The sequence below is a fragment of the Typopeltis vanoorti genome, chromosome 3, assembly GCF_054136105.1.
Source record: "Typopeltis vanoorti isolate ZY-2024b chromosome 3, IOZ_Tvanoo_1.0, whole genome shotgun sequence".
NCBI lineage: Eukaryota > Metazoa > Arthropoda > Arachnida > Uropygi > Thelyphonidae > Typopeltis > Typopeltis vanoorti.
Window position 1 is genome coordinate 86,436,827 of NC_143551.1, and position 25,283 is coordinate 86,462,109.

Here is a 25,283-nt window from a genome sequence, read left to right on the forward strand (position 1 = left end):
AGCTACTAACCACGCTCAAACTTGCTTAACTTTTTGTGTGAGCCATTAGTAGCAGAGGCTCTACCAATCGGCCAGCCTTTGCTGGCTAGATTTAATAACACGATGTTCCAACGTAAAAATGTGCACAAATTCACATGGAGAGAAGGTGCAAGGAATAAGAAAAGTCTCATTGACTATTGTTGATAGTGATGTTTTCTCACTGGTGCTGGACACTAGAGTGTACAGAGGATTTGAAACTGGAAGTGATCACCATTTAGTCTTGAGCAGGATAAAACTGAATTTCATATTGAATAGAAGAACACATAAGAAAGTTTTAAAGCAAATAAAAGTGGAGCAGCTCGCAGATGTGAACTGTAGACTAATACATCACATTTAATTATTTTATTTATCTATTTTTATTATTTTGTCATAATTCAAAGTTAATTTGTTTTAATTTTAGTTTTATTTATAATTTCATTTTATTTTGTAACCACCTAGGTAGCACTCCAGCACATGGCTCAGATCTATAAAAAGGAATAACATTCCTTTTGTTCTAGCTTCACCTTCTGATTGTGCTTGGGCACTGATAATGATCCTGTTAGTTGTTAGCCGAAATATTTTCAATAGTAGAATTATTATTTATTTTTGTGAATACATGTTTTTAATAATCATTACTATAATATAATAAATTTAGTTTAATCCTTTATCCAAGTGTGAGCAAACAAAGTTTGTGCCTGAAAGTATCTTCAGGACTGGGGTAAGGTGGTACAGCAAAGGTGGAGCAAGCTAACAGCACTCCTATCTCAGTATCTCCCATAATGCAAAACACATCTCCTTGCAGATATGTCTAATGTAATGCATTAAGGGAAGGGCCGCTACCCAGACTAGTTTTTGACCTTTATTGAGGTCTCTTCAGTGGGAGCCAGGCCCAAGTGGAGATACCAGGCAGAAGCATTAGCAAGGTCATCTCTACCTATAGGAGTTGCCAAACGGTGTGCCACCTTTTTTTAATAAATTACTCTGGATTTAGAGAAAGATGTTGAAAGTTTATTTTTCACTTGGTTAGACTATAATAAATTTAGTTTAATCCTTAAATTAAACTAAATTTATTAGAGTCTAACCAAGTGAAAAATAAACTTTCAAAAGCATTACTATGCCACAATTGCCATTAAGGAGGGAAGATGTTAGCAGTGCATAAGAAATGAAATGTCAAGAGGTATTTGAAAAAATAAAAAAGCAGGATCCGAAAGCGGTATATCTGCATACCCAGAATTAGAAGGATAAATCAGGTAGGAGTTACATAAATAAGTTGCATCCTTAAGTGGCATTTGTAGAAAAAAGTTGTGGAGAGTATATAAAGAAAAAACTGATCAGCCCCTTATCAGCAGTACAAAGCACAGGCATGAAGATAACCACTGTGGTTAAGAAAGGCAAAAGCAGATTATGAGAAGCTAGCCAAGTAAACAAAGAAAATCTCAGAGTTCTTTTGTTATGTGTTGAATAAAAGGAAGAATGACTATGGAAAACTAACTTGAGCAAATGCAGATGGTATTGTATGGTGGTAAAAGAAGCAGACTAAATAGTTGAGTGGTTATTTTGCAAGGGTGTGTTCAAGCTATGGAGAAATCTGTAGTGCCAGAGAATAGAAGTAGATGAATTGAACACCTTAGGATGTTGCAGGCAAATAAAGCTATGGGATTATATGGAATATCAGTCTGTGTTGGAAGTTTTCCCATTTGGTTATACTATAAATTAAGGATGCCAAGAAATTATATTCTTGGTTTAATCCTTTATTCAAGTATAAGCAAACAAAGTTTGCACCTGTCCTATTTTCAGAACTGGGCAACTCATATATAGTGGCTAATGACTTCACTTCGCTTGCCTTGGTAACCATAATGAAAAGCACATATCCTTATGGACATGTATTATGCTGTGCATTATTGGAAGGGTCACTAGCCAGACCAGTTTCAACCTTTATTGAGGTCTCATCAGTGGGAGCCAGACCCAGAGGTAATACCAAGGTTGAAGTAAATCAGAAGTCATATTTCCATATACGAGCAGCCGAAAGGTGTCACACCTTATTATTAAAATACTCTGGATTAGAGAGATTTGCTTACACTTTATTCAAGAATATAATTTCTTGGTATCTTTAATTTATTTATTAACTTATTAGCTAAAAAATATCAGCTGTGCAACATGTGTCAAATTGGCATCTCTCATCTGTTTACCTAAGGACAAACTCTCTTCTTTATGACATCCAGAAGTTTATAAAGTAACCTTGCTTACTATAGACGGGAAGAACTTGATATCTGCTGTGACATAATATTTTTTATTGATCTATCAGACCATGCCTTGGATACTCTTTCACACAAGATCAATTGGAAGAAAACAAAAGTTCTACACAGAAGTCATAAGTCAGGGAGATTGTTTTTGGAATCAACAACAGCTTTAAAACTCCAAACCTCAACAAATATGGCTGTATAAATTTACCAAAAATCCGAGACAGCCATTTTAAGATCTAATTAATACTTGTTTTCTCTTTTTCCAACATACATGGCACCTAATTAGGACTTTAATTCCTTTTGTTGTCTGTTACAATTTTTTTAAACTAGTCCCATTTTTTTAAACTGTTATACCAAATTGTTGTTTTTATCTTCTGTGGCAAACTCCTCTTGTGCTGAAGATGTTGGATGTAATGCCAGCAAAATATTGCTAATAAGTTAATAAATATTAATTATTTTCTTATCATTCTATGTTGTAATCAATACTGTGAAAATAAATTTACATGTACGGACAACATATGTTTTTCCATGCGTTCAATTCCTACACTGTCTTGCAACGGACAATAACAACTTAGTCACCTTGAATGCCTCCAAAACAGTTTTGTCGTTTTCTTGTAACCCCTTCCCCTTAATTCTTCTTACCTTACTTTTTTATAGTGCTCAACTTAATAGTCAAGATTAAATCTCTCCCTCTCTTTTCAGACTAATTCTTAATTCTGGCATACTTTCATCTGTTCAGTTACATTCATCATCATCAAATTCCTGCCATGTATCCTCAAGGGGTGTACAAGGATATGATACTACTACATGAAAACTTTACATCATTACTAACTTCCTATCTACAATTTTCCTCCAAATCAGTCTGTTATTTGCCAAGACTCCAAAAATATCAGATCTTATATTTCTATTTCCTTAGGCACTTTGTACAGTATCAATCCACCTATATCTTGGTCTTTTCTGGGTCGTTTTCCTGCCATCCTTGCAGAGAAAACTTGTTTTGCTAATCTATCCTTGCCCATTCTATTTAAGTGACCATACCACCTGAGATTAGCTCTGCTAATGCATTCCTGGATGCTGACAGTGTCAAGTTCTTTCCTAATATCCTCATTTTTAATATGATATTGCCATTGATGCCATCTGTTCATGTCTCTAATCTTTCTCAGGACTCTCATATCTGCGATCTCTAGTCTTTGGTCAAGCGTTTTACTTCTGACCCAGTTCTCAGATCCATAAGTTAAAACCGGTTTGCTAATTTAGCGTTCCGACTAATTTCTCTTTTATTCCATATGAATTTATTCAAATGACTTCCTACCATACCAGCTTTGTTGATTCTGTTGTCTATTTCCATATTTAATTTACAATCTTCACTAAAAATCGTGCCTAAGTAGCTGAAATGTTTTACTTGTTCCACAGGTTCTCCGTTCAAAACGCAGTTGACATTTTCAATGATTCTGCCTATTTTCATTGTTTTTGTCTTTTCATTACTGACAACAGTTATTTAATTTAGTCAGGGAATCTTGCAGACTTGTAGCTGATTTATTTAGAAGTAAAACATCATCTGCATAAAGCAAAGAGCTGACATTAACATCTTCAATTTTGATATCATGTTTAATACCACTTTCCTTCATAATGTAATCCATATAGATAATGAATAACAGAGGAGATAATGCACATCCTCGTCTCACACCAGATTTAACATTAAACCATCTTCCTGTACTTCCTTCAATTCTAACTGCTGACTTACAACTCAAATAAAGACTAAGTATTGCTTGATATGATGCCCCATTGACACCATATAACTGTAGCGTATTGAATAGTTTCTCTCTTGGCACCTTGTCATATGCCTTTTCCAGATCGACAAAACTTAAGTAGAGATCTTTGTTATATTCCCATGCTTTCTCAACTATTTGTCATAAAGTGAAGATCTGATCCTGACAGCCTCTGTTTGGCCTGAATCCAGCTTGTTCTTCACCAAGCTTTTCTTCCACAATTCTTCTCAACCGTTTCTCAAGTATACTTGCATATATCTTACCAGGAACACTCAGTAATGAAATGCCTCTGTAATTCTCACATTCAGTTTTATTCCCCTTTTTATATATGGGTACTATTAGAACTCTACTCCAATCATCAGGAATTCATCCCTCTGTCCAGGCCTTCTGAACTATGCAGTGTAGCCACTGTAAGACTTTTATACCACCATACTTCAGCATTTCTGGCCGAATATTATCTACTCCTGCTGCCTTTCCACATTTCAGGCTTTTGGTGGCTTTTTCTACGTCAAGTATGGATATGTATTCCTGACTGTAGGCCTGTTGAGTGTTTTTTACCACTATGCTATTACTGCTTGTTTCATTTAGCAATTTTTCGAAGTAATTACTTCATACTTCAAGGATATCTTTTTCTCCCATTTTCAAGTCTGTTCAGTTACGTAATCTTATAAAAACCAAATCTGTCCAACTGTGGAATACTGATCTCACATTTGAGGTGGTGCACCTAAAACCTCACCAAAAATTCTTGGTTGTATTAAGAAGAGAGCAGTTTCCTTGATTGATTCCTCTTTCACACTTTCTTCAGTCAGTCTCACAAATGGGTGGTTTTTGCACTTTCTTCTACAGATATTTGTGGGAATTGTTCAGCAGAACTAGCATCCATTATACCCCATTTCTGCTAATCCTACAGCACAAACAACAGCTGTCCAGCATTCTTTTACAGTCAAACTTCTGACTCTTGCGTAACTGGCTGCTTCGATTCATCTTTCATTCCATCTACCTCTGTTCTTTAAGAGGAATATCAGCATATTGCTTTGTTCTTGACCTCTGTTCACACAAAGGATTTATTTGCTATAGGCTATGTAGCTTTTTCATGCATGGGAGTGGTGCATATATAAAAAGATAATTTTGTACAATTTCTTAGCATTTTCCATAATTTAGACACTAAAAGGTGCCCACTTTTAATCAAAATTGAAATGGCTTAATGGCTTTTAATAAGATTCCTGAATACCAGATCTCAACATAATGAATAAGAAATAAGCTACTGTATAATTCAATTTCTTGGAAGTGCAGTAGCATTTATATTTGACACAAACCGATTTCCTTTTTAAGCATTATTCTGTAAAACAACATTTGATGTATTATTGTAAAATTTTGATGTAGCTTAATAATGCCAGAAAACCTCACATCAATTTTTACGGAAATCAATCCCTGTAAGGATGTTATAAAAATAACCTGTATGTCTATGTACAGTTAAAACAGTTTGTTGATGTAAATAATCCCTATGGGAATTGTCTATGCTCATTGTCCAAAAAAGGAAAAACTCTAGAATGTATTGAACTAAGGCAATACCTTGCCACCAGAAAACCGTATATGTTAGCTCCTTATAAGGACATAAAATTCGTTTGTGAAGTCCTCCTGTAAATACTCAAGGTCAGTGTTAAACGGACTGACAAATTTCAGATGAATGCCTGTTGCCCGAAACAAATAGGATTAAAGGAGTACATGAGAAGAACAAAAAAAGGGTCAGCATCAGTGAAAGAACAAGGGACTGCACCGAAATGTTTGGGGTCTCATATCTTCGTGCAGGGATACGAAAGAAGGTGAATAAAAGGTGTTGGCTGGAAGACCTAGTATCGGTTCCAGGAGTTCCTCATCAGTTGTCCAGATGTCGTTATCAAGAAGTTGCCAGTGGTTGTCTGTCAGATGTAATCCATCAAGGACGCAACTTCAGCAGAAATCATGCCAAAGGCCTGAAAGAAAAGATGATAGGCGCCGCTCTTCCAGGCAATGTATAGACCTCATGACAACTCTTCCCCGGGAGCTATTGTCCAAGGAGAAGGAATTTTCGAGTGGGAAAGAATTGCTCTGTTACGTTCAACGCGCATGCAAATACTCCTCAAGCCGAGAATCTTTGCCCGTGCACCATGAGGACACCATCTCAGAAAGTTGTCAACAAGTCTAACGCCAGCATGAGCAGGGGGAGAAAAGGATCAGGACTCCAGTTCGAAGCCATGTACACAGTGGGTAGCAGCCATAAAGTGAGTTGATCCGTTTGTTCAATTTTCTTGAATTATAGGAGAACTTTATTAGTGGACTGTTAAGTTGAGGCTGATGAAATTGAGCAGAATTAATGGTTGAAAATTAGATGTTTAATAATTAATAGAAATTTATGTGTAACAGTCAGAGAGAGTAACTGTTTGTCAATGGTGCATTTTGCCTATAGAATTATCTTAGTATCGGAAGGAAAGACTTTTGTGTGTAATGATATTTTTTTTATGTGCATAACAGTTTATTAATAGGTACCATTGCTTAGGGTAGTAACTTGTATTTGGAAGAGAGTGGTTATTTATTTATTTAGAGTGGTTATGTGACATAATTTTCTTCGATTGAACGGGCATTTTAAGCTAATTATTTTATGTAGATCTGAACTAAGCAAATTTTTCTTTATTGCAATAATAGTGTAAATTGTTTTATGCAAAATAAATGTGTTGTTTAAATGTTAACAGAGTGTCTCCTGATACTTAAATTTTTGATGCACTGTTCTGAAAAAAAATATTAGAGCCTATTAGTGTGAACCTAGGAAAGGGGATAGAAGGAAGATAGTAAACCACGACTGCAGATATTAATTAATCAGGGATAATTTGAATGTAATGGGAAAACTACTGGAAGCACTTAACACTTCTTGTTACTAGAAAATGGACATCAGTGGCACAACTTTTCAAATAAATTTTCTGGTGTTCAAAGAATAAGAAGGCAAGTGCAGAAGGCAGTATAGCTTTAAGAGATATAAAGAAGAGGGCCTACAAATATAAAAAAGGATAAATATAGCAAGGTAAGATTTTATAAATAATAAATACCCCCACCGTTTACATTATTTGTAAGATTATTTATTGAGAAGTGTACTGAGTAGCTGCAATAAAAGCTGATGAGCTAGATCTTACAGAAAAGTTGTTTAATTTCTTATGAAATTAAAGTAATTTTTTTTTAATCTAGAATATTTCAAACTTTAACAATCCAAAGATCTCTAGTAATACTGATACCTGGTGTTCAGTTAAAATCCCATACAAACCCAAGCCTATTTTTGAGTTTGTTTAGTTTACATTAGAAGAAAAAAAACACAAAAAAAATTTCTTTTCAATTGTTTGTAGATGGTGTGACAATGGAGATGGTTTTTAACCTAATTTGTTTGCTAATTTGTTTAATAGTGGTTATTAGTAAAACAAACATCCTCATTCAACTCTCAGTTGAATGAGGATGTTTGTTTATTGCAATTAAATGAAAAATCTTGAAAATTACAATCCCTAGATGGGAGGCTGCATATTGTTTTTTTATGTTGAGCCCATTCACAAGAAGTTGGTTGATCAACCAACCTCTAAGTGTATGGTTGATCAATATCAACCATACATGAGATATAGTGTATGGTTGATGTATAGTATTTACATTAGTACTATATATGGGTAGTGGATTAGGAAAGGATGTTGAGCAGCAGCTGCATTTGTTCCAATGGGCTTTGTACTAAGTGGGAGAATTATTGATGCTATTTCAGATGAACATTTGCCATGGAAATATTTATAGAATACACATATCAGAAACCAAATGTCTGTGTGAAAGTGGGAGGAATGAATTGGTAACAGATGGGTCATTAATCAATATAATTGTTCTCCTCTGTATTGAGTCAAGTTTTTGAGTGAGCCCTTAAGGGGGGGGGGGCACTCCAAATGTGAGAGCAGTATTTAATAACTGGGTGGATTTGTGATTTGTATAAGGTTAACAGGTGAAGAAACATCTTGAATGAAAGAGAAATTCTAGTTCATAGGTGAAGTAACATCTTGAGTGAAAGAGAAATTCTAATTTTTTTTAGAAGCTGAGGATGTGATGGTTGTGATGTGTTTATGCCAGGAGAGGCTTGATGTCAAGGTAATTCCAAGAAGAGAAATCTCATCTTGTCTGGAAATTTGGTTGTTGTCAAAAATAATACTGAGAGAAAATGGTTCTTTTTTGTAAGAAATAAGACAGAACTGGGTTTTACTAGCATTGAAATTGACAAGGTTATCTGAACCCCATTGGAGGATGGCTTGGAGAGATCAGAATTGAGGGCAGTGCTGGTTGATGTTATGTCGGAAGTTTAATGGCATATTGACAGTACTAGGAAAGGATTAAAAACTAATTTTAATGTATAAGGGACTTATAATTTTAATGTATAAGGGACTTTTAATTGTACTCTGGGAGTACAAATAACACTTGTGTTATTTGTACTCCCTGAGCTGGCAATCCAACTGCAGAAGTCTTGAGATAGACCATATAAATGATGGAAGTTTGCCTAATATGCCTTTGTGCTAGACCCAGCCTAATAACACTTGTGTTATTTGTACTTCCTGAAGATATCTCAGTGACTTAGATGAAATATTAAAAGCATTAAAAATTAGTTTTTAATCCTTTCCTAGTGCTTTGAATACTCCATTAAACCTCCAACATGATGTTCTCCTAGCACTTAAGCCTTCTTACGAACATCAACCACTTGTGGTTGAGGACTGAGGTGAGTGAGATAGGGTGATAGTTAGATGGCAATGATTTGTTGCCCTTCTTTGGAATGGATTGAATATAGGCCAATTTCCAGGCTGTGGGATACCAGTGGAGAAAGAGCATATATACATATGACATAGGATAGGAGTCAGTTCTGGTGCACAAATCTTCAGGACAATTGGAGGAATGCCATCAGCACTAGGAGACTTTTTTGTGTCTAATTTGGACAATATTTTTCTGACCTTTCTGGCAAAAGTATATATAGGGGACAATGGTGTTGGCCATCTGGATGGTTGGAGGGCATTTGCCATTGTCAGTTATGCGTGCATTTGAAGCCAGGAGATTGGCTTTTTCTGTGAGTGATGATGCAATAGAGCCATCTCGGTATGATAAGGGTGGGAATAGTGTTGGGCAAAAGTTATGACCAATTGCTTTGCGATTGGTCATAAAGAGAGACCAAAAAGTTTGGCTGCCATTTGTACAGGCTGCAAGTTTCCTTCTTTTTGCTCTTTCAAACTCTGTTTTGGAAGCATTGATAGTTTTCTTGCATTTATTTCTGGCTTGAATATAAGCACTAAAGGAGGATGGAATTCTTGATGTGATCCAGTTATGGTATGTTTGATTTTTCACTTATACAGCCTTGACACATCTTTTGGAGAACCAGGGTTTAGTTAGGGGGATGGCAGTTCAGAGTAGTGTGGGGAATGCATGTTTCCATGCCAATGAGGATTACTTTGGTGATATTTTTGGGTTGAAGGCCAGAAATACTAGTTCAACCATCAGAATGAGGCATAGAAGTCACAGAGGCTTTGCACTGTTATATTGCTACACTACTGTATGGGAGTGGCTGTGTAAGCGTTGTTGCATGGGGGATGAGAACTAAATTGTGGTCAGAATTACCTAGGAGCTCGCTACATTCACTGTGTATTTGGAAGAGTTGTTGGTGAGGAAGAGATCTAAGGTGGAAGTATGCAGGAGGAAGTGGAGGAGGAGGCAAGAGATCTTAGAGTGATGAGTAATAGAAAATTTTTTAAGTCCAGTGGATATATTGTAAAGTTAGTGAAAGCAAAACTGAGGAGACTGAAGTCAGTCTCCTCAGTATTGATTGATGCAATACTGAGGAGACTGACCAGCAGCAATAAGAGGATGGCAGTTCCATTGTATAAAGTCCTAATCAGACCACTGCTCAGATCTAGTCACTGGATTTGAAAGGGATGGAGTAACCTTGGAGAAGGTACACAGGTGGGTTAGAAAATTGATCACAGCACTGTGGAATATTAATTATGGGAAATGCTGAGGACATGTAAACTTCAGAGTTGGGTGGATATATCATGAAAGGGATATAGTTTAAAATATTTCATGCTGTCAAGAGTTATTTACTGGATTGGCACTGGGGCAATTTTTCATCAGATAGGACAAGAGGATGTCACTGGAAGTTATGAAAGCACATAAGAGGGTGAGTAATAGCTTTTGTATGGAAAGGATTAGACTATGGAATGCATTGTTTGAGAAGGTGGTGAGAGGGCAGACAGTGAATGAGTTTAAGGAGCAGTATGATATTTTGTGTTGTCTAAGATGGACTTTTCACAATGAGTCTTGTCACTCCATGGAGGTCCCTGAATAATAAACTTTTTTTTTTATATCTATATTAGGATACTAATGCTGTTATTTATTTCAGTATTGTGTATTTACTATATAGTTTTAAAAATTATCTTCATTTTATTGTAAACTGTGTATTACATTGCTGTTGCACCACAAGAAACTGATCAAGTGGGATATGGGAGTGATTGGATTGAGAACTGAAATTCAGGGGACATTGCTAAAATGTGTAAAAGAGCATGAAGGACTACATGGATGTTGAAAAACCACTGACAAGTAATAATAACGTTTTTATTCTTACTTGTCATTGGTTTTTAAACATCCACATGATCCTTTGTTTAATTTTATAAAACCTTGATACAGCCACATCCAGACTGCTGTGCTCAGATTTGGTTGCATGGGTTTTATGGGAGACGAGGAAATGGGGAGGAGGATTCTGAGACAAGTGAGCAAACTCATAATAGATCTGGAAAGGAGAGGATGTGATAGGGGAATTTTATAGAATAGATATAGAAAACATATTTTTATAATGTTGGAGGAGAGGAGAGAAAATAGTAGGCCCTCTCTGAAAACTGAGTGGGAGTTTGTTTTTTTATTATTATTTGTTTAGGACAGTGGCTTTCAAACTACAGGGAATATTGGCCTTTTTTGCGAAGGGGGATGGTAAAGCAAGGGTCAATATTATGTGTTTTCAATCAAAACTCTACCTGTACTCACTATTCCACCAACTTATTTCATATAGCTAACACTTGTCATTAATACAAATTTAGAAATTTTAAGTCTTATTTTTAAAATCTCTGTACTGCTTTACATTTAATTTGGCCTTGAAGTATAATTGTGTACTATCAAAAAACTAAGAATATCTTAGTTTTACTAGAATATAATGCAGGCTAAGAAAACTGTAGGTAAATGTTGTTTTATAAAAGTGTAGGGAGAGATGCAAGATTTTTTTTTTTTTTTACAAAAAAAAAGGGGAGAGTGTATCTTTAAAAAATTTGGAAACCACTGGCTTAGGGAGTGGCAAATGCCAGATATGGCTAAATAATAATGGTTAGGATGGAATTTTTTGTAGTCATAGGACTCCATTATCCATCCCCAGATGACAATAATTAATTTATTGAAAGTTATTTTGTTAATGAACTTTTTTATTTAGATGAAATTTTGGAAACAGCTCATGTATTCCCTATCCTCTGGGATCACTGTGGATTACAATTTGGAAAAAAAAAATTGCATACTAAGCAAATATAATTTGTTATTGTGTATTGTGCATTAGAAGAAATTGCTAAGTTTTTGATTTTAGTATTTGGAGCTTTTTCTTCATGTACAATAATATTCTTTTTAATTCAAACAGGTAGAATAAAACCTACTACTAACTATTTATGTCCATGAACAAACTGCTCATGGACATGTAAGATTAAAATTAAAAAAAAAATCAGCTAATGCCTTTTTATTCCCGTATACAGGGAGTAAGAGAGGCCGTTTTTAGCCATATCTAACTTTTGGAGACTGAGTGGGCAGTTCAATCTCCACTGGTATCCAATCAGAGATAGCTGGCCCAAAGCTATCACTAATTAAGTGGCACGCAGTGAAGAGAGATGGCTCAGCAAGTGACGCCATCTCGTGGTCCCTAACACTCATATTTAATGTCTGAAACAATGTGGGTTCTACTGTCGATTTTCTTGAGTTTACGGGACGAAAAACCAGAGTTTCTGGGAGAAAAAACCGCTTGCCCGTGCCAGAGATCGACTAACTCGGGAACAGGTTGAAAAGGCTTAGAAAAATTTCTTCTAGTCACCGACTAGATTTGAAACCAAAAAGTCTTTCTTCGTGCGGTCAAGCGCCGTGGTGTGCAAACGCCACATCCACTGAGCTACACAGGGATTAAAATTTATGATATAGAAATTAACTTAATTTTTTAAATAGAATGTTTTTAATCTAAAATAAATCATATTTATTCTTTTTTTAAGATAAAAGGAAATTTGATAACAGAAAAAAATGGATGCGAATTTTCGTGTTCTAATAGAACCTCGAGGGTTCATCCGTGTAATTCAGCTGGTAAGTTCATTGTTCTTTCTGTCGTTTTAGTTGGTTTTATTTATACCAAATTATGAAGAAATTTTAAACATTGCATGTGTATTGTATTTTATATATATATATATATATATATATATATATATATAGAATTAAAGAATATCATTTATTCTTTTGTTCTGTTAACATTTTTATAAAGCTACCAAAAATAAATAAATCTGCTCCTGTTTTTTATTTCCCATAGGGAGTTGGTGAGGTCACTTTAGCCCTATCTAGCTTATGGAGACTGAGAGGCAATTAGCCAATCAGAGGTACCTGGCCCAAGATAGGCTATCCCCAATTTTTTAAATGTATCTAGTGAGAGAGTATAGCAAACAACTGCTGCTACCCCTCGGCACCTAACTCTAACACAGTATATTATTGTCTGAAATAGTGCAGTTTTTACTGTCAGTTTTGTTGAGTTTATGGGACAAAAAACCTCTTTCCCCATGGCAGAGATTGACTGACATGGGAACCAATCAAAGAAAGAGTTAGAAAAAGTTCCTATATTTGGCAATTAGGATCATATTGATCCTAATTGCCAAATTGCATCTTTCTTTGGAAGGCCTAGCACTATGAATGCAAATATCATTTCCACAAGGATACATAGGCCTTGAAGAACCAAGGTTTAGAACCAATCTCTCCAGTGTCAACCCTGTAACCACCACTCAACAGTGGTGGTTACACTGGGTTGACACTGGAGAGTTCTTTCGCTTGGTTGAACAGCGGGAAGGAGTGATGACAAGGGGACATCCCTGGAAGTTACAAAAGGAAACTGTAAGCAGGAGGGTAAGGAGTGTTTTTTTTTGCATGGAGGATGGTTGAACCGTGGAATGCATTGCCTGATAGAGTGGTGAGAGCGATAACGGTCAATGAGTTTAAGGAGTGGTATGATAGACTTTGTGTTTCCTAGGAGTCTCATAAATTAACGGTTTATGAGATTTAATTATTTCTGGAATATAATGTTATGTTCTAATCTTTGAACCAGCTATTGCATTCCATGGGAAATTAATATGTATATTTGCAAACCTTTAATACATTCATATCATTGGTGGCCTAAGGATTTTTTCTATTTTTATTAATTATATATATATATTGTATTTGTAGAGTATCCAGAAACTCTGTTTTAGAGACCAAACATAGAACTTTTTCAAGCCCTTCAGGCCTCTAATAAGCAAGGTGGTGGTCTCACACTGATTAATGAAATTCATCTGCTGCCTAAAATCATTTACTTACGAGAATACATGACACACACATACACATAATTGTGTTTGTGTGCATTATTTCATTGAATTGGGACAATGAAGGTGATTTTGAATATTGTGCTGATCACTATTGCAGAAATTTCTTGCTTCAGTTTTTCAGTATAGTAAAAGCTGTTTTTGTAAGTATTGTCTTTTAAATAAATGTTATGTTATGGAATATAATGTTATGTTCTAATCTTTTAACCAGCTATTGCATTCCATGGGAAATTAATATGTATATTTGCAAACCTTTAATACATTCATATCATTGGTGGCCTAAGGATTTTTTCTATTTTTATTAATTATATATATATATTGTATTTGTAGAGTATCCAGAAACTCTGTTTTAGAGACCAAACATAGAACTTTTTCAAGCCCTTCAGGCCTCTAATAAGCAAGGTGGTGGTCTCACACTGATTAATGAAATTCATCTGCTGCCTAAAATCATTTACTTACGAGAATACATGACACACACATACACATAATTGTGTTTGTGTGCATTATTTCATTGAATTGGGACAATGAAGGTGATTTTGAATATTGTGCTGATCACTATTGCAGAAATTTCTTGCTTCAGTTTTTCAGTATAGTAAAAGCTGTTTTTGTAAGTATTGTCTTTTAAATAAATCTCTTAAGAAAAAAATCATAAGACAGCCTCTGAAGTTCATGGAAAGAAAAATAAAATATTAAAAAGAAAAACTTAAAGAAGTTGGAACAAACATACAGAAAATGTGATAAAAGAAAAATAATTAGCATGCAGATCACTGGGATAGATTGAGATTTTGGAATAAATTTATCAATAAAATAGAAGAATAAATACATAGAAAACAAGAAATATCCTATAAAATATTAAGGAAATTAAATGATGTAGAAAGAGATACAGCATAAATCAGTACAGTACAAGAGAAATAATGGATAGAATATTATAAGAATTCATGGTATGACCCAGTTAGATTGGAAGAACTAAAAGAAACAGTAAAATTGAAAATCAACTGGATTAGTGACATAAATATAAAGTTTTGGAAGTATGGTGGAGAATAGTATTTACATCAAAGATTCTAAAAGTCAATAAATAACATCTTGAAGGAAATCTGAAGTTCATCAACTTGTTTAAAAGTTAAGATTATATGAGGTTGAAGATGTGGTTGCAGCAGCACAAGATGATAGAATGCATAAAGGTGAAGATGAGGCAGGTAGGAATGGAAATCACAGTCAGGAACAGGAAAATGGGAGTGGTCAGACCGAAGAAAGAGGTGTAGTATAGCAGCTATAATAGAGAATGTTGGTGCTGGTAGAATAGCCTCAAACACACAGCGATTGTTATGTTAATAATAAATGTAAGGAGTATTCGAAACAAGAGAGCTGAGTTTGTTGCATTGATTGAGATGGTATGCCCAAAAATAATTGGAATAAGTGAAACTTGATTGTCTGAGGAGGATGTGATGTCGGGAATAGAATTAGAAGGATATATAATTTTCTAGAAGGATAGAAATGTGAAAAGAGAAATGGGGGGAGGGCTGTTAATGATTGCAGATAAATAGTGTCTGCAAAGTGTGGAAGTTTGTAGTGCATGCATGCACAGATTTTGAATCTGTGTGGTGCGAAGTTGAAATAAACAGGTTAGTATATCTGATAGGATGCTGTTATAGACCAGGGAATACAGAGAATACTGATTGTGAAATGTTTAGCCAAATTAGTTGGGCATGTAAGAAGAAGGTGGTCCTGATGGAAGACTTTAATTACAGGAATATATACCTGAAGGAGGAGAGTGTGTGTGGGAACAAGGAGAGCGAGTTTGTTGAATTTCTGAGAGATAAGTATCCTAAGTAGCATGTGACTGAAGCAACTTTTATTATTATTATTAAACAAGACCTCATGGAGTCAAAGACTCATCTAGGAGGTCCTTTTATCTCACACACATCTCATCATACCGGGTCTTAAACACATTCAAACTCCCTGCAGACACCACACTCTCAGGCAAGGCATTCCAATCATTCACAACTCTGCACGAAAAAAACCTGCCTCTCACTCCCCTACTCACACCCTCTTTATACAGTTTCCAGGGATGACCTCTGGTTCTCCCCTGATCTCCCACTATTCTCTGTAGAACTTCTCCACCATTGATCCTATAACAACCCCTTACCAACTTGTAGGTCTCTATCATATCTCCCCTCTTCCTTCTCTCCACTAGACTCTGCAAATTACATCTTTTCAATCTTTCCTCATACTCGACATTCCAGAGGTCAGAAACTACCTTAGTCAGTCGCCTTTGGACCCTTTCCAACATCTCTTCATCCTTCTGAAAACCAGGTGACCAAATCTGGGCACAATAGTCCATGTGTGGCCTAATCAAAGCCTTATACAATGGAACAAGAATCTCCCTACTTCTACACGTCAGTGTCCTCCTCATCATTCCCAGAAGTCTTTGTGTTGTCTTCACAATTTTGGCGATGTGTCCCCTAAATTTTAGATCCTTATCCACTATCACTCCCAGATCTCTTATTTCCTCTACTTCCAACAATATATTCTCACCAAGCATAAATTCTGCATCCCATCTTTGTTTTCCAAATTTTAAAACCTTACATTTTGCAACATTGAACTCACATCCCCATTTGCTTGCCCAATCACTCAATTTATTCAAGTCCCCCTGCAAGGCCACAACATCTTAACCACTCTTTATGGTTCGTCCCAACTTCGCATCATCTGCAAACAACTGAATATCTCCATCCAAATCTTCGCCAATATCATTAATATACAAGTTAAATAGTAATGGCCCTAAAACAGATCCCTGAGGCACTCCACTAGTGACTTTCCTTTTCCTGGATATTGCACCCCCATACACAACTTGTTGATACCTATCAGATAGCCAGTCTCCAATCCAATGCACTAATCTAATATCCAACCCCATCTGCTCTAGTTTGACTGTCAACTTATCATGAGGTACTCTATCAAAAGCTTTTGCGAAATCCAAGTATATTACTGTGTATCCTTCTCCTCTGTCCAAGGAAGTAGTCACTTTATTGTAATAAGTAAGTAGATTACTAAAACACGTCCTCCCTTTAGCAAATCCATGCTGTCCATCAAAGATTATACCATTGTTGTCAACCCAACTCTGGATCCTAGTTCTCACAAGCTTCTCCAACAACTTAACCACAACACCTGACACACAGATAGGCCTATAGTTTGATGCTTGAGTTCGATCACCTCCTTTATGAAGTGGCACAATCTTGCCCTCCTTCCACTCTTTAGGGACTTGACCAAGTGCAAGACTCGTATTAAAAAAATATGTCAAGGTAGGTGTCAACTCTCTGGCACATCCCTTCAGAATACGCGGTGATATATTATCAAGTCCCACAGCCTTATTTACATCTAGTTTACTCAACTCCCCAAACACCTCTTGCTCACTTACAGTCAGTCTCTCCTCCCCATCATCAACTGCTCTTAATCTCTCCATGAAGTCACATTCACAAGATTGAAAGATCTTTATGAACTGCTCATTAAGTATCTCCACCACACATTCTGCAACAGCTGTCTTTATACCATTTTCTCCAATCAATGTCATCCTTCCATAATCATTCTTTCTTTTGCTGGCTACATATCGAAAGAACTCCCTAGGATTCTTTTTAGCTTCATTAGCTAACTGCTGTTCATACCTCTATTTAGCTACTCTCACCAACCAAGTCACCCTCCTTGCCTGGTCTTTGTAGACCTCATGAAATTGGTTATTTCCACTTCTCTTATGCTGCTTCCACAATGCCCTTTTTCTCTGTATTGCATGCATAATCTCATTATTCATCCATCTCACACCTACTTTATTTAACCTTCTCACCCGTGGTATACATTTAGACATTGCATCCACTAAATATTTTTTGAAAATCCCCCAAGCTGCATTGATCTCTTTTCCAGCTAATTCCTCATTCCATGCTACACCTGCAAGCTGTCTCCTGAGCTCTTCATAATCACCCCCCTTGTAGTTCCACATATACCCCTTTTTCACAGGGGTCCTTGCACTGCTGGCAACCACCCAAGTAATCACCTCATGGTCACTTTCACCAATTGGTGGATGATTTGATACCTCATTGATAATTACATCCTCCGATGATATGACCAAATCCATGACCCTTAATCCTCTTGTGCTCTCTGTTACATACTGTCTGAGGTAGTTATCCCTCAAAAACTCAAGAAACTCATTTTCTTTAATTCCAGTTGCTATCTCTTCATTCCAGTCTATATTGCCATAATTAAAATCACCCATAATGATCACCCTTTTCTTATTTGCTTGGCTTATTTGACTATACATTTCACTATCACCACCATCCACATTACCAGGTCTATAACAACATCCCACCAAGTACTTGATTCTATTCACCTCTATCTCACACCATACTGCCTCAAAACCACTGGCCCCATTTCCCTCTTGCATCTCTACCTTGTATGGACATAACTCTTTCTCTATCATCAATAGCACTCCCCCTCCCTTTTTACCCCTTCTATCCTCACGAAACACATCATACCTTTCCATCTCTATTCCTGTCAGGATGTCATCCTCATTTAACCATGTCTCACTTATTCCGACAATCTCTGGGTGCACAGACGCAATTAGTGCAACCATTTCATCTGCCTTGTTTCTTATACTTCTAGCATTGGTATACAAACGCAACAACTCATTTCTGGATCTACAGCTAGTTCCACTGATACCACTCACTCGATGTGATCTCTCCATGCTGGACTGGGGCCATTTCCCTTTCTGCTTCTTCATTTTAGAACCCTTTGCAATTCCATCTGTTTCCTTTTGATCCCTGATCATCCCATTACTTTCCTGCCTACACATGCTCTCACCTCCTCTTGGAGCATCCACCTTTCTCACGCTGTGTATCCCTGTCCACCCTGAGCCTCCCCGTTTCCCTGCTCCTCTTGTACACCCATTCTCTCATTTTCTATACTCATACCACTCACTTCCCCATTCATTTCCACTCCAATCTCTCCTGTCTTACTCTCCTGTTCTTCCACATCACTCCCCTCTCGATCTGATTCATTCTCTCTCACTCTACTCACTTCTCCACTTTCCAGCAGCAGTCTCTCCAAGCGACTCACACCATAACCACTCAAATGCAGTCCATCGCTCCCATACAGCTCACTTCGTCCCTCAAACTCATTCCACACATTAACAAACTGTACTCCCATCTCCTCGCACATTTCAGCCAGAATATCATTCATAATCCTTGCTCTCCGCCTCATTTCACCACAATCATACCTAGGCAACACACTGACCACCCTTCCTCTCACACTATTCTCCTTTATCTTTCCAAGCAGTCTCCTGACATTCATTTTGACATGCTCTTTGTTCTCTCTCAAATCATTTGTACCAATTAATGCAATTAACTCTTTTGCTCGTTCCCGCCTCATATTCAATGCCTCAATCACTCTACTCATTTTACCGCCTGGAAAACATACCTTGTGCATTTTATCCTCTAGCACACCTTTAATAATGGAGTCGCCATACAATGCCACTCGCTCATCTTTTGTTAACTCTTTCATGCCATCATGATTTATTTTAATAGTTTTGACCTGAATTCTCTTAATTTCATTCCGCATCCATTTCATTTCTTGCTTCATCCAATCCAATTCACCTTCCGAACCTCGCGCCACATTCACTCTATCATTAAATCTTTCTAACTTCCTAACTCTCGACCCCCTCTTCTCACTTTCCCTCTCATTCATCCTTCTTTGTTTCCATACTTTCGGTCCAACATACGTCCAACTTTCACTATCATTCTTCTCACTTTCACTCTCACATATCTTTCTTTGTTTCCGTACTTTCAGACTAACATGCGTCCAACTTTCGCTATCATTCTTCTCACTTTTACTGTCATTCATCTTTCTTTAGTTCAGTACTTTCGTTCCAACATGCGTCCAACTTTCGTCATCAGTCATTTTTTTTTCGCTATCATTCATTCTTTCGATTTTTTTTACTTGCGATTTCTGCATCACGCCATTTCTACTTTCATTCGTTCTCACAATTTCGTTTCTTTCCGCCTCACTCTCGTCCCTTTTAACATCCGTTACGGTTGTCAAATCCCTCTTTTTCTTTTTTCCTGATTTTTTAACATTTTTTCGCTTGTCTTTCTCACCATCCTCTTTCAAACGTGCACTCGCGACACAATCGGTACTAGCACTTTCTGTCATCAACTTCATATTCGCATTCATCAATTCCTCGTTCAGGTCACATTTCGCACACACCCTTCTTCCATCCGCACTAAACATCCACAAATCATTTATGTAATCGAAGGAATACATATAACAGACCTCACACTTAACGAACCGACTGAAATCCAAATTAAAATCATGGAATGACAATGCCGCCGCCATTTTTTTTTTTTTTTCTGCAGGTTACTAGGTCTAATATTAACGTTTTCGTATTTAGTTTAAGCAAGAAAAAAAAACCCCACACTAATAATATCGGTAGCGTACAACGTTTACAGCTGCTCTTACTTAAACAATTACGCATATATATACTTAATTATTCCTGGTAAAACTTATCTGAATCAGGAGCTCTTCAAAACGCGTCCGTAGCGCTTGACCCACTAGCGCCCTCTCTTTTAATGTTTTGGATTTGGTGATAACTTCACAAGATGTAGTTGTTAATGAAGTGTTCACACTTCATTAACAAATTGTGATTAACATCTGCCACCAGTTGGTGAGAGTAATTAGAGTATGAATTGCAGGGGGATATTCAGTTATTTGCAGATGATGTGAAGCTGGGAAGCATTATTAGTAATAGTGCAGATGTGGTAGTCATGCAAGAGAATTTGAATAAGCTAGACAGATGAGCAAATGAATGGGAGGGGGGATCAGTTTAATGCAGCAAAATGTAAGGTCTTGAGGTTTAGGAAACATCGATCGGACACTGCATACTCTATGGGAGGAGTTATACTGGAGGAAGTAGGGGAGACAAGAGATCTGGGGTTGATGATTGATAGAAACCTGAAATTTAGGGGACATATTGCAAAGGTGGTGAAGGTAACACAGAGGATTGCCGCAATAATGTGAAGGACATTGACCTGCAGAGATAAAACAGTTATCATTCCGTTGTATAAGACCCTGATCAGACCACACTTGGACTATTGTTCTCAGATTTGGTCCCCAGGAGTTGAAGGAGATAAATTAACTGTGGAAAGGGTATAGAGGTGGATAACAAAGACAGTTTCAGAACTGTATAATGTTAGTTATGAGGGAATGTGGACTGCAGAGTTTGGTGGATAGAAGAAGGCGAGGTGATATGATTGAGACTTTTAAACTGTTGATAGGTGGTTATAGAGTTGACACTGGGGGAGTCACTTGGTTGAACAGCGGGAAGGAATGATGACAAAGGGCCATCCCTGGAAGTTGTGAAAGGAAACTGTAAGCAAGAGGGTGAGGAGTGGTTTCTTTGCATGGAGGGGTGGTTGAACCGTGGAATGCATTTCCTTATAGAGTGGTGAAAGCGATAATGGTCAATGAGTTTAAGGTGTGGTGTGATAGACTTTGTGTTTCCTAGGAGGGACCTCCCACGATGAGTCTTGCTAGACTTGTGTTTCCTAGGAAGGACCTCTTGCGATGAGTCTTTTGACTCCTTGGAGGCCTAAATAATAATATTAATAATTATTAGGTACTTGTTTGGGAAGTGATGAAACAAGAAAAGGTCACTGCCAAAAATGGATGCATGTGGAAGTGTTAAACAGTTGATTATAGGAAGCTCTGCAGTCACTTAGCATCAGTATGTTGGGTAGATGAGCTGAATGAAAAAGATGTTGACAATACAAGGATACTCACAAAGCAGAATCTGATAAGAGCAATGTATGACTGCATGCAACAGGTTAAGCGAGTAAATAAAGTAAGAGTGAAATAGATAAACAGTGAAATCAAGCAAGCTGTGCCGGAAAAGAAAATGTTATGGAAGAGGTACAAGACAGTTGGTGGTGATCAGATCCATGAAGAGTATAAAGTGCATGCTAAAAAGATGACAAGCATGGTAAAGAAAGAAAAAAGTGCAGTATGAGAGGAGATTGGCTGATGAGGCCAAGGATAATGTAAGGGAATTTTTCTGCTACATGGCAAGAAAGAGGAAGAATAATTATGGCAGATTAACGTTGGTGGATAGTCATGACAGCAGACTAACAGCTGCAAAGGATATACTGGAATTATTGAATGAGCACTTTATCAGCATATGCTGGTGTAAATGATCCAGTGCAATATATAGAAGTGAGGCAAGTATTAAGAGAATTGGAAGTGAAAGAAACAGAGGTGTATCAGATGTTGGCTGGGTTAGATGTGAATATGGCTGTGGGATTATTATTATTATTATTATTTCGGGCAACTCCAGGGAGTCCTTAGACTCATCGAGGGAGGCCCTAAACATCAGGTCCACACAACTATACGACAGTCTCACAGTATCTATCATACCTTGCCTTGAACTCACTCACCATCATAGCACCCACAACAGACTCTGGCAGCTTATTCCACTCATTTACTACTCTAAAAGTAAAGAACCCAGCTCTAACTCCCCTGCTAACCACACTTTTGTCCAGCTTCCATAGGTGTCCCCCAGTTCTCCCACCACCAGTCCTGATCTCAAAAATATCCTCTGAATTAATCCTATAGAATCCCTTTAGCAATTTGAATGTCTCAATCATATCTCCCCTTTTCCACCTATCAACTAGTTTCTGCAACCCACAAATCTTCAACCTGTTCTCATATGGTTCATTCCATAGACCTGCTATCCTCTTAGTCACTCGCCTCTGGATCCTCTCCACCTCCTCCCCATCAAGAAGGAACTGAGGTGACCAAATCTGGGCACAGTAGTCGAGATGAGGTCTTATCAAGGCTCGGTACAGAGGTACAATAACTTGCTTGTCTCTGCTCGTCAAGGTATTTTTCAACAACCAAGTGAGTTGATGAGCTGATTTTGCTACTTTTGCAATGTGCCCCCTAAACTTCATCTCCCTATCCACCAACACTCCCAAGTCCCTGGCTTCATCAATCTCCTGGAGTACAGTTCCACCAATGTGGTATACTGGGATTGGATGACATATCACCACATATTCTTAAGGAATGTGTACCACAGCTGGCTATGTCTCTGACCTGGTTATTTAATGAAAGTCTTGCAGTGGGTAGGGTTCCTAAGGAGTGGAAAGAAGGCAAAATAGTACCACTCCACAAGCATGGTTCTAAGACAGAAGTCACCAAGTATAGGCCAGTCTGTATAACTACAGTTGTGGTCAGGGTGTTGGAGAGATTGGTAAGGAATAGAATACAGAATTGGGTGATGGACATGCATTCTTTATGATGGTCAGCATGGATTTGTAAAAGGTAGATCCTGTTTTAGTGATTTACTTGCATTTTATGATAAGGTGACAAGTGTGTTAGATAAGGGAGAATCATATACAGTGATATTCTTAGACTTTGTAAAAGCGTTTGATAGATTACCACATGATAAGTCAGTATACAAACTGCAGAGGATGGGAATAGATAGTATATTGGTTAGATGGATCAGAAATCGGCTCTGAATGATAACAGAAGGTTGTGTATGATGGAACAATGTCTCAAAAAAAGAGGGTAACCAGTGGCATGCCCCAGAGTTCTGTTATTGGGTCCCCTGCTGTTTAACTTGTTTGTAAACAATATATCATGTGGACTGACTTGGGATCTTCAGTTATTTGCTTTGGGACAGTGATAAATGTAGATTTGAGCCAATCTGATGGAAATTCATCACTTTCATATATTTTATTAAATAGTTTTTCAAGAAGTTTGATGTTATCTGGTTCTATTAATTTTAAAAATTCTGTTTGCACACCATCTGGTCCACTAGTTTTTCCTGTTTTACTTGTTCGTATAGCATTCTCTATTTCGCATTTCATGATTGCTGGTCCTTGAATGTTATCTTTTATATTTATAGGCTTCTGTCTAGTATCATTGAAAAGTTCTGTTACATATTTTATCCAAATCTGTGCTTTATTCTCTTCTTCTAGAACTATTTTTCCATTTTCGTCTCTTAGAGACACTATTTGCTTTTTCCTCAGTTTTCTGGAAATTTCGTTGATTTTCTTATACAGATTGAAATTATCAGCTTTAGACCGCTATTTAAAAATTGCTATTAGCTGGTGATTGTTGTTGTCACTTATTAAACTTATTGCTTAATAAATATGCTAACTTTAAGGTTACTTGTTCTTCGGTTTCGCAGGGAGTAAGTTCCAGGAAAAAAAGCAATAGATTAAGTTTAAAGTGATTAAAATTACATTTTTTTTAGCTTAATTTTAAAATGAAAGTTAATAATTTAATAGTATTTAGTAATGAAATTTAATAAAATTAAGTTTAATTTTTTTTTTTTTTTTTTGCAAAGAGAGAAGGACATGAGAAAAAACCAGCGCAATTAGCAAGGACAAACCTAAAGTAAGAAACAGCTGGGTGACATGAATGACCAATTTAAGACTGAAAGAAGCGGGGGAAGAGCCTGCCCTGGGTGATGCAGCCCACAAGGAGCTGCACCGCCTCGATGTAGGCCTTCGCAGCCCAGGTTTACAGGCTACCCCCTCCTACGTGGACCAAACAGAAACAAAATTTAAAGGTTTTTTTTTTAAAAAAACTAGCAGAGCTGTACTAATAATCTAGAGCCTTTTCGACATGTTGAAAATTAATTCTTCCTGTTCACTATTGTAGGTTTTAAGGATTAGCACGGGTAGCTTGCCATTACTGTAGTAATTTACCGCTGCAAGGGCTCTGCGCAAAGCTATCCACACTTCATCCCCTCCATTCGGACCTGGGTAGCAATCCTCACTGTCGATGTTATTTATATCTTCTATAAAGACATCATTCCACTCCGCACTGACCACGTTGGGTCCGTTTTTCCCTGTGAAGTTGTAGTTCAATATCTCCGAAAACTTCTATCCCCTTTTTTAGCAGATTCTTCTGCTCGGAGTCCCCTTTGAGATAATGCAATAATAATGAGTTCACTTTCATGTAGGGGGATCTCTGTGGGTTCTGGTATTGCCCTTGTTTCAGTTTTGCCTGAAGTTCCTTTATGAGGTTGTCCTATTACTTCTGAGACCTCTTCTTGTTCTTCTATTGTTTCAATTTCAGCTCGTGTGTTGTTAGTAGGTGGTTTATTGACCGACGAATCTTTGGTCTTCTTCGCTGACCGTGTGGTTACCCCTTCTGTTTCCTTTGGGCTCTCTTGTTTGTTCGTTTTTCCAGTAATGGTGGCATCTTCCGAATTCACAACCTTGTCTTTTTTTTTCTTTTCTTTTCCTTCTTTTTTCTTCATACTTTCTGGGTTTTTGCATGGAGATTTCTTAAAAGCTTCTGTTGTTGTAGTTTTATCTTTTTTCTGGCTCTTCGAGTCTTTTTCGTCCTCATTGATGTCTCGTCGCTTTCGTTATACCATTTCTTGTGAGGCCGATTGGGGAGAGCTTCATCTGTTTTCTCTTTGTTTTCTCTTTCTGTTTCTATTTCATTTAATGCTGTGAGTGCTAGAAAGACGTCCGGGGCTAAGATGTTTGTGCCTGTAGCTGTGTTGTCTGCGGTCAGTGAGTCTTGCCTTGTAGCTTCTGTGATTGGTG

General features: G+C 37.2%; 1 protein-coding gene across 5 annotated transcripts in view; it reads left to right on the forward strand.

Annotated features, from left to right (window-relative positions):
• Positions 1 to 25,283, forward strand: part of LOC150108349 (synaptophysin-like) — a 183,402-nt gene that overhangs the window by 98,564 nt on the left and 59,555 nt on the right. For all 5 annotated transcript variants that reach the window (XM_090390714.1, XM_090390710.1, XM_090390711.1 and 2 more), the window contains exon 2: positions 12,343 to 12,430. In XM_090390714.1, the coding sequence (XP_090246840.1) occupies positions 12,371 to 12,430 (60 nt within the window). In that variant the 5' untranslated portion in view covers positions 12,343 to 12,370. The remainder of the gene's footprint in view (positions 1 to 12,342; positions 12,431 to 25,283) is intronic.